The following is a 13,309-nucleotide window of genomic DNA, read 5'->3' as shown; positions in this document are numbered from 1 at the left end:
ATTGAGAATTAATGTAGGAAAGGAGGCAAGATGATCAAAAATACACGCATGAATTTATGAGTAAAAATTTGTAGATTTAATAAATATATATATATAGAATTAAATATTAATATTTTATATAAGACTTAAATTCGTGCAATAAGATTGTACTGAAAAATCATTAATACATGCATTTCTGTAACAGAAATAAAGCAAGAATGATGGTGTGGATGTAAAAGGAATGGAAAAACAGAAAAACTTTTAAAATTGCTTGTAATTAAATCAACAATTCTCATACTGCCAATATTTGACAGATGCCGATAAAATTGAAAATTTTATTCATAGATTTACAGTTTGAACTTATGGAATGTTCTATATATTTTTATATATAAAATATTGTCATATAAAAATAGAGATCTTTCTTTGATCTAGATCAACAACTTCCAAACTTTTAAAAATATACTTTTCATTTCCAATAATTTTATACATTTCTTTGAACATTTTCTGGAAACTAAAAGATTGTGAAATAATTGGAAGCTGTTGAGTCGTTATCAAATATCATTAAACTTATATATAATATAACAGATATAAAATATACATTTTTATAAACGTATAGATAAATTTTTAATATAAAAATATATCCTAGAATATATATATTACATCCTGAAAATACCAAATTTGCTTTCCGGTATTGGAGCATTCAAACAGGCAGCTAGACTTAGTCCAAGCACTGTTCTAGTATCAACTGGATCAATCACTCCATCATCCCATATTCTTTGAAAATATAATGTATAAATTTTTCGCATGTTCTTTGTTTTTTTATTTACTTATATAGCATTAAAAATAAGTCTAAATTACCTAGCACTCGAGTAGTATGGATGACCTTCTTCCTCGAATTTTTTAATAATTGGTTCTTTAATTTTCTTTTCTTCTTCTTCCGTCAACTATAATATAAAATGTTAGTAAAATCTGTATTTTTAAGTAAAATAAATAGAAAAACTTAAAATTATACTTCTTGGCCTTCTCGGAGACGCTTTTCTTTAGAAATATGAACCATTACGTTGGCAGCTTGTTCTCCCCCCATCACAGAGATCCTAGAATTTGGCCACGAATATAAAAAACGTGGGGAATAGGAACGCCCACACATGCCTATATCAAAATTGATCAAAAGAAATGTATTAAAGATTTATTTCTCATAGGTACACATACATTGCAAATGTAATAAACAAAATTACCATAATTTCCGGCACCATAAGAACCTCCAATTAGCACGGTAATTTTGGGAACCTTTGCACATGCTACTGCTGTTACCATTTTTGCACCATTTTTAGCAATACCACCTTCTTCTGCATCTTTACCTACCATAAATCCTGCGTTATAAACAAAAACAAACACATATATTAATTAAAAACAAACAGTAAATAAGTTAAATTAAAATTAATTGTAGTATATGCATTAAAAATTAACCTGTAATATTTTGCAAAAACACAAGAGGTATTTTTCTTTGCGCGCACAATTGTACAAAATGCGCTCCTTTCAATGCGCTTTCAGAGAAGAGTACACCATTATTTGCAACAATTCCTACAGGATAACCATAAATGTTAGCAAATCCAGTGACCAATGTCTCCCCGTATAATGCTTTAAATTCGTGAAATCTTGATCCATCAACAATTCTTGCAATAACTTCCCGTACATCAAAATGTTGTTTTAAATTGGTACCAACTATGCCATAAAGTTCATCAACAGCATGTACTGGTGGTTCTACTTTTGAATCAATTTTTACATCCATGGGAGGAATACGATTTAGATTTTTAACAATTCGTCGTGCTAAATACAAAGCATGAGTGTCATCAACAGCATAGTAATCCGACACACCAGTTTTTCTGAAATGTTAAGATTACAGGATGTGAAATAATAACTAAATTAAATGTATATAATAATGTGGATGTGTTTCAATTACCGACAGTGTAGAGCTGCTCCTCCTAAATCTTCTGGTGTAACTTCTTCTCCAGTAGATGCTTTCACTAAAGGTGGACCACCCAAGAATATAGTACCCTGATTTCCAACAATAATATTTTCATCTGCCATTGCAGGAATATATGCACCACCTTTAATACAATAAATTAAATGATATAAATGATATTGAGGAAATACACATAGTAAAGTTAAATTAATGAATAGATCAAACCTGCTGTGCAACTTCCCATCACTACAGCAATTTGTGCAATTCCCTTAGCACTCATATTAGCTTGATTATAAAAACTTCTACCAAAATGAATTTTGTCAGGAAATACATCGGCTTGATATGGTAAATTTGCTCCGCCACTGTCAACCAGGTATATACAAGGTAATCTATTTTCTTCGGCTATTTCTTGCGCACGCAAATGCTTTTTTACTGAAATTGGGTAATAAGTGCCACCTTTTACCGTACTATCATTTGCAACTATTAAGCACTCATTGCTATATGAAACAATTATTAATTAATTATGAGTATAATTGTAATGTATCAATTAATTCTAAGTATTTCAATTACCCTTCTACTCTACCAATACCAGTTATTATTCCACCAGCTGGTATTTCTTCTTTTCCATACATCTGGTATCCTGCCAATTGTGAAAACTCTAAAAAAGGAGAACCCTTATCTAGAAGAACATCGATACGGTCTCTTGGTAATAATTTTCCTTTGCTTAAATGTCTATCTCTGGCTTTACGTTCCCCACCCTCTACTATTTTTTCTACAATAGATTTCAATTCATCTACTACTGTTTTCATTTGTAGATAATTCTCCTAAAATTTTGTCAAATACTTTAATATCAAATTAATGTTATTATTTTTGCAAGTGTTAATCAAATATTCTCATACATGTTAACAACATATTTATCTTGTAAAATTATAACAATGTAAAATCTAATAAAATATCTTTAATTTTGAATATTGATTTAAAAGTGATTATTACATTACTATCATACTTGAACAAAAATAAAAGAATGATAATGAATTTAGTTAATACTATAATATAAATAATTGAATATTCAAAGTAAACAGATTTTTACATTGTTTTACTTTTGTTAAAATAAATACTTCATATTTTTCTTACTTGAAAAGTAGATGATTTTGTATCTTGTGATGTTCCAATGACAGGTGCATCATCGTAATAATTTCTCCTAAATAACCTAATATGTTTCAAAGATAAAATTCCTCTTCGTAACATGATATATACACGAAATTTTCATTCAACAATGTCGAATACTTTAGAATAGACAATAATCAGTACGTTTAAGTAATGCAGTATATTGTGGCGTCATCTTAGTTATCAAAGTTGTGAAACATTTGAAAAGATATATCAAATAAAAATATGAGTTTCGTAAATGAAAATATTTACTTAAAGGTTTAAAAATATTTAAGTTCAGAAACCTCTATTAATTTTTGTGTCATCCACTGCATTATCGACTGGTTAGAAACAGATCGTAGCGCTCATACCGACGTATTTATTTTATTAAATAATTATACGAAAATTAATAAACAATAAACATTAAATTTAACTTTATAAGTTTAACAATATTTATATTGAAGTTTTTAAAAAATAATACATCATAATTAAAATAAATTTGATACTTGGATGCATAAAACTTCTTCACTTGACCATTAACGATTTTACGTTTTAATGAAACTTATATACTTACTTATGTTCTCATTCAATAGTTATAGTATAAATAACAACTATGATTTAGTTAAATTCAATTTATTTTTATAATAAAGAAAGACATTTATTAATAAAAAATACATTTAATTATAATTATAATTTTTTTCTTATACAGTTCTATTAATATAAATGCATTTGTAAAAATTATTTATTTACAAACTAAAAAGATATTTTTTAAATATTCATAGTAGCTTTGTGAAGCTATGTTTATAAATTTTGTATAAATTTACGTCAAACGGAGTGGGTGTAAGGTCGTACTATTGATTACTAATATCGATGTTTTACGCATAAGTAAGGTTAGCTTCTAATTTTAAATGAAGTTTTGAAAAATTATGTCAGATGGCAGTAAACGTAAAAGGCGTTTATATACGCAATACTTAATTCTGTATATATCATTATGAAGTGCTGATAGAAAGGAAGGAGATAAAGTAGTTTAGTAGTGACAGATACTAAAGATTGTTGTATTTAGCGGTTTGAAGGAAATAAGAAAGCAATTTTTTTCACAAAAGGCACGTAGACTTCAACTGCAGAAAAATGCCAGATTTATCTAGTATATCGCATTACCCATTAAAGGTAAATATAATTAATATTATTAGTTATATAAATGTATTTGTTCCATTATTGTTTATATTTATTTGTAAACGTTTTATATAGCAGTATAATAATAATACTTATTATCCTTATAAATATTTCATTTTATCATTATCATATTTGTGATTGTAAAGTCATCCTATATTTCTTGTCATATCATAATTTAAGTGCATTATGGTGTTTTATCTGTTATTTATGTGAAAAAGAGATATACCTCTTTTATATTTTATTAAATATTAATCATAATGAAGACATATATACATATGTATATATATATATATATATATATATATATATATATATATATATGGAAAAATATATACTAATATTTTGCATTAAAATAATATATTTATAGTTAGTTGATTGAATAATATCCATACGTTATGTGGTTTAGTTATGTAAGATAAAAATGCCATGATATGATTACATGAGTTGTTAGACTAGTTTTTTCATTGATTATAATACTTATATATTGCTAGATAAAGATGACAGTTATCATGTTTTTAAATATTTTTTAGGTCATATTTGCAATTCATCTGGTTCTTGTAACATGGTAATTACAAATTTATTATTATTTTTTAATTTTGTTATTATTTTCTTACATTATTACGTTCTAAGTTAATGTTTAAATAATAGTAATATTTACTTATAAAGATAATATCAAATACTTTTTAACAGGGGTATTCAAGGACATTGGTGTCCAAAATCTGCGATGGTCTACAATTTATTATTTTTTATCTGCCTACTGTGGGCTGTGCACAACATTGAATCAGATGAACCATTACAATTTGTAAGTTATGATAAGTAATAAAACTTACTGATACTTTATATATATATATATCTATTTCTACCATAGTAGATCAAATGACTCATCTTCAAAAAGTCATGTATTTTACGATGTGTATATAGTAAAAAATATATCTTTTATGCAATAAGAATTCTTGATTCACCAAATAGCTCTATTATTTGTAAAAATGCTGCTGAAAATTTTATAATCAGTTGTTTGATCGATCATGGTATGCGTTTAGTATTATTAATTTTATATAAGCTAAAGCATTTTTTTTTCCTATAGGCTCTCTTCATAAACATATTGTCAATATTCTTCGACATAGTGACTTTATCTGTTTACTTTCCAATTGGTCTAGCATGTAAGTATGTTCAGAAAGTCGTATGCGTGACTAATGGACAATGTATAAAAATTACAAATTGTTTATTATCCTGCCCAAGCAGAAGATGTATCTGATCGCACCAACTTGTAGATGCGTCTGAGAAGTTTAGTGCAGCGTTTATGATAATAAACCTGATCGTGCGTGTTGTCACGAGTATATATCTATTGCGGATAGGACAAGCAAGAGGTGGAAGTCTTGCTACAATGTTTACATCCTGTCCTCCCATGGGTCAGTAGTCCATAGGATACAGATGCGCACTTGGTAGCCTTTTATCGCTTCGACAATTTTCTGCTTTAAGTATGTGCATGGTGAACGCTTCAGTTTTACGTAAAGTATCGTTTATTGTTATCAATGGCCTGTGAATATTTTGTTTTTGTTTATGGTATTTTATGATGATTATTTTATGATAGTTTATGTTTATGCTTGAATAATTTGCTATTATTTCAATGTGCTTCTATAGAAATCTACAGATTGTGTTTTTGGGAGTGAATGTTACTGTAATTTTAATAGTATAAGATAGTATGATTTCTTTTACGTTGCAGGTATAACTCGACAGGATTACGAGGACATATCTCAATCGGTACCTCAAAATTCTGATTTCGTTGGAATCTAGATTATTTTTATGGTACATATTGTAAGAACTTATAATGTTTACTCTTGGATTTGTTTTTTGCAAGCGGATCACTTAACATAAGCTTAAAAAATAATATTATAAGTCTCATATGATATTATATTGGGTTGGCAAGAAAGTAATTTCGGTTTTCTAGTGTGAAATAAAACTCAATTGTTTCTATACAAAAAATGAACTTTAAATTAAATACCTACAAAATTTTAACATTAACAAAAGAATAACGAAACAAACATAACGTTATCTATTGATGCAAGCCGAAATTACTTTCTTGCCAACCCAATTAATCTATTACTTCTTGTCTCAAGGGGACAAACAAACGAAAATGTAATTAAATATTATCAAAGATACATACCAGTGCGAACATAATCGATCAGATCTGAAATGTAACTATAGTGCCAAGTTACATTTTAACCGACTATACTTTCGATAAAATATTTTACCTTTTTTTCTATAGAATTTTATTATTTATGTCGAGCCGTTAATACCAATAATCAATAATGATCTAAATGATATTTATTATTTCTTATCAATATTATTAATTACGTGCATGCATATGGTCTAACACAAACAAGTAATATTATTAGAATTGCATTAAATGTTTCAATTAATTGTATATAAAATACTTCGTAATAACCATGTGTATTTTAACTAATTGTATATATGATAAATTATATATACAAACAGATTTAATATATTATACTTATAGATCTATTCTGTACTACTTTTATCTGCAGATTTGCAAATAAAATTCTTTATAATAATGTAACGCATTGTTCAAATAAATCATTTACTATTACACACACAAATTTATGTTTGAAAATATAAATAAAAAAAAAAGAATAAGTAAAAAGATAAAAGAGATATAAAAAAGAACAAAATATATTTATATACAATTAATTGTAGATCAAAAGATAACGTTTTTGGATGTGGCGCTGACCAAACAGTGGCGCTTATACGTTAGCCGCTAGAGGTCAGCAGATTCGAGGTATAAGATCGCCGTTCGTGATACGGTTCGCTTCAGTAGTGTGCGTGACCGTACCGGGAGGAGGGTGGCTCCGTGCGCGGCCACACCGCGAAACCGTGCCCACTCGCCTCAACCACGGACATCCACGCTAGTTTTCTCGTATTGTGAAAACATGGCGGCCAGTGACGACGAGCCGATGCATCTCTACGAGGTCTTTCAAAATTGCTTCAACAAGATTGCCAACAAGCAACCCGGTGAGTCTCGCCGTCCGCGAACTTGCACTATCCCCCCTCCCCTATCCCTGGCTGCTCGCTCACCCGCCTGCCGACTTCCCCCTCTCACCTTCCTATTTTCCCTTCCTCGTCGTCCCTTGTTAGGCGAGAGACGAACCTTGGTTCATCTCCTCGATGTCGTCGTTGTTGTCGTCGTCGTTACTGTCATAGTTGTTGCTGTCACAGTCGTTACTGTCATAGTCGTTGTCATTGTCATTGTCATCATCGTTGTCATCTTCGATAGAAATGGTTGCGTTGTGTCTGTTACATTTCGTGTTGATTTTATCTTATACTTAAATAAGAAACGACACTACTAGTCGTTTCTCTCGTTCTTTCTGTCTCTCTTTTTCTCTGTCAGTTTCTCGATCTCTTTCCTCCGTCTTTTTCTGCCTCTGTCTCTCTTTCTCTTTCTGTCTATCTGTCTCACTCTTTTTCTCTCCCTCTCCCCCCTCTCTCTTTCGTTCATCTTGCTCTAATCGAAAGAGCCGTGCGCCGTTTTGTCTTGCTTCTCCACGCGCGCGTCGACGTAGAGATGAGTAGTAGTGTCTCTTCGTCGTCGAAGGCAAAAATGTTATCTTCTCTCTTTTTCTTTTTTCTTCGTTTTCTTTGCCTTCTTCTCTTTATCTCTCTTTCTCTATCTTTTTTCTCTCTCTCTCTCGCCCGCTCTCTTCATCTCGTCGCGTCGTCGCTCGATCGAGCTCTCTTCCCCTCCTACCTTTGTCTTTCTCGCTCTATATCGTTTCTCTCTTTATCTATCTATCTACCTATCTATATTTCTATCTATCTATCTACGTACCTATGTATCTTTCTCCCTATCTATCTATCTGTCTTTCTCTCTCTCTCTCTCTCTTTTTCTTTTCTCTTCGTCGATCTCGCGCGTTGGACGATCTCGTCTCACAGTTTACTCTAGAGGATAGTCGACCGTCGTGTTTTGGTTCTCTCGACTGTCAGTGCCCTGGACGGTGCTGCCACGTCGAAGATTCGTACTAAAAGAGCTGGAGAGCATCGTTCTATTTTCTTTTTATTCTTATATTATTTTTTCCATTTTTTCTTCTTTTTCTTCTGCAACGAATGCCGTATACATTAACTTACAAATGTTATCCTATAGGATCTAATGGTTCTCATGTTTCGTTAACAAAATTGTGAAGAAAATTGAACAAGGTAGATGATTCGTCATATAAGTGAATAATATCGAGAAAATGATCATTGGACGATAAAATTTAAGGAAAAGAAGAAGACGATGAAGAAGAAGAAGAAAAAAGATCGTTTCGATTTCCGAAAGGATGAAAATTATCGTCATCGTCCTCGTCATCGTCGTCGTCGTCGTCGTCGCGGTTGTATTCGTTGTCGTCGCCGTTATTGTTTCTCCTTTACCCTTGGTCGCCACGTGCCTCTTCGTGAGCGAAACATTCGAATCGTTAGAGTTTAATCGTTCGAAATTAATGTAAGAGCCCATAAATCCGAGCCTTTTCTCGGCAGTTATCGCGGGGGAAGGGACTCTCTCCGGCCTTTGCGTTGTTTTCTTCCTTTATTTTTCCCTTTTCATACACCTGCCAGAGGAGCAGCTCGAAAGCGATGCGCCGCGTCGTGCGTTGCCTCCAAAAGTGGTTCTCAACCATCTCTCATACTCTATCTGTCTACCTCTTTAACTCTGTGTCTTTTCAGTAAGGTGACCATACGTATCAGTTTTATCAGTACAGTACTGGTTTTTGGTCATTTGGTCTGATTAATTTTAAAATCTAACCAGTACAGTGGTTCGAGAAATTATTTAAAAAAAGGTACCCACAACATAATTTTCAAGCACCAGAACTAATTCTATCCCCGAAAGTTTTAAAATACTAATCATATCACTTGTTGTTTTTTTTTTGCAAAATTACTTTCATAATATATTATCTACCAAGAAAATACAAAGATACTTTTTACTCGACTCAATACATTCGTTTATCCATTAACACTTCGAATGCCAAGTGTATTTCACTGGTAAAAAAAAAAGACAAGGACATATTGCTCTAAGTGTTTTTTTCAACCCCATCTATGTTTAGATTGTTTTTTTTTACTATGTAACTGTGAACGACACAGTTGCACAATTTTTTTCTCACTATGTTATTTTAATAAATAATATACGATCTATTCTGTTATATTACCTTTTTCTATATTTTATATTACTTAATGAAATAACATAAAATAACAAAATATTGTCGATGTAAAATTATTCAGAAAAAGAAAGAAACTTTTGAGACGAATCAATAGATATTTGTTTCATATATAATTAATCTTATTAAATTTTATCTAAGGATATTTTGTATAAGATTTAATGTATTTTTGTCTAGAATGGTACGATCAATCAATTCATGAATTATCTTCGATTTTGGTATATCAAATTAAGCGTATTAAATATAATCGGAGTACGTGATTGTACGTTAAATCAATAAAAACATCTTTTGTCATCTTTCATCGAGAGAAGAAGAGACACTAAGAACGTGACGAGGGACTAATGTTCTACAAGGAATTTGTCACTATATCCAATTTGATTAATCGTTACAATCATCGTTAATCATTCGTTTACGAAGGTAGTGAAAAAGATGTTGTTTCGATAGTTCTCTTAGAACGTTTATGGAAGTTTGTACCGTAGACGAGATAGTTGGTTAACCAAGTCTGGAATGTTTGTTTGGTTTGAGATGTTGTTTGGGAAATGATGCGTACTACACTTTGTAATCTAACAATAACTTAAACTCGAAAGAACTACTTTGAAACCACAAAATTGTTTTGAGACATTCTATTCCTGTGTTTCTTTTAAATCCTTCGAAAATACGCATCATCGTATAATAGACTTGCTAAATTAAATTTATGTATTAGTGTTAAAAAAATCATACAACTTTAGATGAAGATAATTTGTTCTTCAATTTTCATTCTGCTACCAATTATGAAAGTAATTATATTTTTAGTCCAAAGCTTATAAAAATATGTATCGTTTATTTTGTTTTATATCGATTTATTACTTGTGAAAATGTGATGACACCATATTAGACGTAGTAATTATTTCAGTGCCTTGATATTAAATTCATTTCATCAAAATCATCTTTTTCTTTCGTTAAAGAATTTGTCAGTTGCTTGAAAGATAATTATACGTAGATAGAAAGAAGAAAGGGAGAAACAAAAATTCTACTCTGATATAAAAAAGTAGAATTTTGTATATCATACAAATATAAATGAGTGAATTGTTAAATAAATTAGATTATTTATCTTGCGCATTAAAACATTATTAAATACAATCTTAACATTTTCTAATATCGGTGATAATAGCAAAAAAGAAATTGGCTAAATGTATGCTTATTTATCTATAAAATATATGGTGTAAATTGGACAAGAATTTGTTTCTTTCTCTTGTTTTCTATCTCTCTCTTTCTTTTTTTATCGGTTACGCCTTATCGTTCCTTCGTAAAATCGTCATCGTTTCTCGTGATACGCGTGATCGATCCGCAGAACAGTATTTTATCAGATACGAAGTGTACACACACTAACACGCACACACTGTCACGGTCGAAGCCAATCAAACGATAAGCGTCTCATTGTCTACTCGAATTTCATAATTAACTTTCGCGAAGTTTTCGAGATAGTACTGCAAAGTAATTTAACGAGAACGATATTCTCCTTCTCGTGTATTAACGATCGAAAATATTTCCTCTAAAATTTTCGTTCAACAATTTGAGACTATCGAATGATCGAATAATCTTTATATCGTTCAAAAAAATCACATTAATTTATAGAAAGTATTGAAACGTGTTTTATATCGATAAGAAAATTTTACGTGTAAAGATATCTTGTTTCTTTCTTATTTTTTTTGGTCTTTTGTTCTTAAAACTCGAATAGTCGTCCGTCGAACGAATGAACGAACGAACGAACGAACGATCGAATTCGATTGATGGGCCGAATCAAAATCGGAATATTTCATCGAGAATAAGAGACACGTCGATGAAATATACAGTTTAACGAAGCCACGCGTTATTCATTCGGGTTCGGGTACGGGTTCCGCCAATAGATATGTATATCGAAAACGTCGCGCGTATCCTATGTATGATACAACGCGCCCACGTACAAATTCGACCTTTCCGATATATGAATTATGCATACGCGGCTGATATTTATTTTCCGGAAAATTAATTATTTTTATTTTCCCGCCGGTCGCGGCGAGGACGCGCTAATCCAAATGACCGGGACGGGATGATTTCGATCGAACGTTCTCTCTCTCTCTCTCTTTTTATTTCTCTTTCTCTTTCTCATAAATATTTATCTCCGTTAACGAACCGTTCGCGAAAGACCTATGCACTTTTTATTATTTTCGTTTGTTCGTTCGTTCGTTTGCTCGCTCGAATCACTGATTAAGTTTGATAAAATCTCTCAGATTTTGAATATTTCTTTTAAACAAATTGAATTGATCTATGAATCAATCTATCACTCTGTTTATCAATTTATGGATCGATCTATTACGATTTTCTTCATTTTCAAGAAAGAAAAGAGTGCGAACTATAAAACTCGATTAGGTAAAAAAGGGGGTGGGTGGAAAAGGGTGGGGTTTTCAGAGAGGAGGAGGAGGAGGAGGAACTTTCACGTACACTTGCCAAAGTGGGATCGCTTCTGGATTTGGCCGCGAGTAATACCTACAAGGGGCCATTTGCATAACAATATGGATCGCTTTTATTTGCATTTCTATTCATAGACTTCTTTTTCTTTTTTTTCTTTTTTTCTTTTCCTTTTTATCCTCCTCTTCTTCCCTTGTTCATCGGTGAACGCGCGAAAGGACCGACGTAACTTTCTCTCGTCGAAGCTAAGAAAGGATAAAAAGTAAAAGATTGTCGTTTGGGGTCCGAGAGACCCCACGCTGCCACGACGGACTTTTCGAAACTCTCCCCTTCCGTACCGAATGAGAGAGCTCGAAGGAGCATAAACGAGCTCCAGACATAACACTCGTGACTCGGATCCCTCTCTATCCCCCTCTTCTCTCTCTCCCCCTTCTCTTTCTTGTTCTCTATCCCTCTCTCTCTCTCTCTTTCCCCTTCATCCCGTTTTCTCTTCCATCCGTCCTTCTTTCTCTGAAGAATTATCGAGGGAGTGTCACCGTGATGCACCTGCCTCTTGCTCTCTCTCTCTCTTCCCTCTCTTTCTCTCTCTCTCTCTCTCTTCCCTCTCTTTCTCTCTCTCTCTCTCTCTCTCTTTCTTACACTCGCCTTTGCTCGCGAACATCGTATCCGATCGCAGTGGTGCATATCGAAGAACCCAACCATGCACATAACGTATGCTCAAAGATATATGAATTACCGTATTACCAGAGACATCTTCGACTCGTTTTGAGAATTTCCTCGAAGACGCATTTAAATTCTGGATTTCGTGGATCAACGTGACACCCGGGTCGAAGGTTCCAAGAGATTGGAGAACGAGGATCTTTTCTTTTTTTTTGTTATATTCCAATTCACTCTTTCTCTCTTTTTTTCTTCCTCTCTTTCCTTATTTCTCTCTTTCTTGCTCGCTTACTCGTTCTTTGAAATCTAAAGTGCGTTCAACGTACGTACGCACACGGAATATCGAGGCCGAGCATAATCTACGTTTATAGGAGGGGCCCGATGAGCATCTGCTTCTACCCCTCTCGCCCTCGTAGCTGCCATCCCTCGCTTGTCCTCTACCCCTCTTAACCTTCCTTCCTCTCTTTCTCTCTTCCTCGACCGAGCATCCTCCCACCTCCGGTGCTATCTCTTTCTTTTTTTCTTTCTGTCTATCTCTCTCTCTCTCTCTTACTCTTTTACACTCTTACACTCTCTCTTTCCTCATCTTCTCTACGAATATACTCCTCTAACGCGTGCGCTCTCTCCTACGCTCTTGTCGATAGATCACGTAGCTTTCCGCTTAAACACAAAGCACTATGTCGACTATTACTACTGTCTCAACGTAATAACACCCCTTTGTATTAAACTGCCCGCTATCCTACATTGAATTAGATACCGTCTA

General features: G+C 32.6%; 3 protein-coding genes across 6 annotated transcripts in view; 2 read left to right on the top strand and 1 right to left on the bottom strand.

The window, feature by feature from the left end:
• Window positions 1-235: 235 nt before the first annotated feature.
• On the bottom strand, window positions 236-3,424 carry Mccc2 (methylcrotonyl-CoA carboxylase subunit 2). 2 transcript variants are annotated; one of them, XM_015316976.2, is made up of 9 exons: window positions 3,077-3,424; window positions 2,513-2,766; window positions 2,168-2,439; window positions 1,940-2,087; window positions 1,447-1,862; window positions 1,215-1,349; window positions 992-1,128; window positions 838-923; window positions 236-753 (listed from the first exon to the last, which is right to left on the bottom strand). In XM_015316976.2, exons 1-9 carry the CDS (start codon window positions 3,188-3,190, stop codon window positions 636-638), a joined length of 1,680 nt encoding a protein of 559 aa, XP_015172462.1. In that variant the 5' UTR covers window positions 3,191-3,424; the 3' UTR covers window positions 236-635. The 2 variants fall into 2 exon arrangements, with proteins under 2 accessions (XP_015172462.1, XP_015172463.1); XM_015316977.2 differs by having other exon boundaries at window positions 2,513-2,600; window positions 3,077-3,423.
• A 615-nt stretch (window positions 3,425-4,039) lies between these two features.
• LOC107064380 (type-1 angiotensin II receptor-associated protein) lies at window positions 4,040-6,686 on the top strand. 2 transcript variants are annotated; one of them, XR_016178504.1, is made up of 6 exons: window positions 4,040-4,255; window positions 4,792-4,826; window positions 4,952-5,063; window positions 5,346-5,421; window positions 5,533-5,739; window positions 5,985-6,686. XR_016178504.1 is itself a non-coding variant. In XM_089178318.1 (6 exons), exons 1-6 carry the CDS (start codon window positions 4,217-4,219, stop codon window positions 6,053-6,055), a joined length of 471 nt encoding a protein of 156 aa, XP_089034444.1. In that variant the 5' UTR covers window positions 4,043-4,216; the 3' UTR covers window positions 6,056-6,686. The 2 variants fall into 2 exon arrangements, 1 of the variants encoding a protein (XP_089034444.1); XM_089178318.1 differs by having other exon boundaries at window positions 4,043-4,255; window positions 5,533-5,670.
• Window positions 6,687-7,058: 372 nt separating this feature from the next.
• LOC107064324 (daughterless) overlaps window positions 7,059-13,309 on the top strand; it is a 150,753-nt gene continuing 144,502 nt past the window's right edge. The window contains exon 1 of one of the 2 annotated variants that reach the window (XM_089178316.1): window positions 7,059-7,291. In XM_089178316.1, coding sequence (XP_089034442.1) covers window positions 7,210-7,291 — 82 coding nt within the window. In that variant the 5' untranslated portion in view covers window positions 7,059-7,209. The remainder of the gene's footprint in view (window positions 7,292-13,309) is intronic. The other variant, XM_089178317.1, reaches the window with a different exon arrangement.

Source organism: Polistes dominula, unplaced genomic scaffold (assembly GCF_049000335.1).
Source record: "Polistes dominula isolate Pdom_NZ unplaced genomic scaffold, Pdom_raw_medaka contig_77, whole genome shotgun sequence".
Classification (NCBI taxonomy): domain Eukaryota; kingdom Metazoa; phylum Arthropoda; class Insecta; order Hymenoptera; family Vespidae; genus Polistes; species Polistes dominula.
This window is presented reverse-complemented; position numbering and strand designations above follow the sequence as displayed.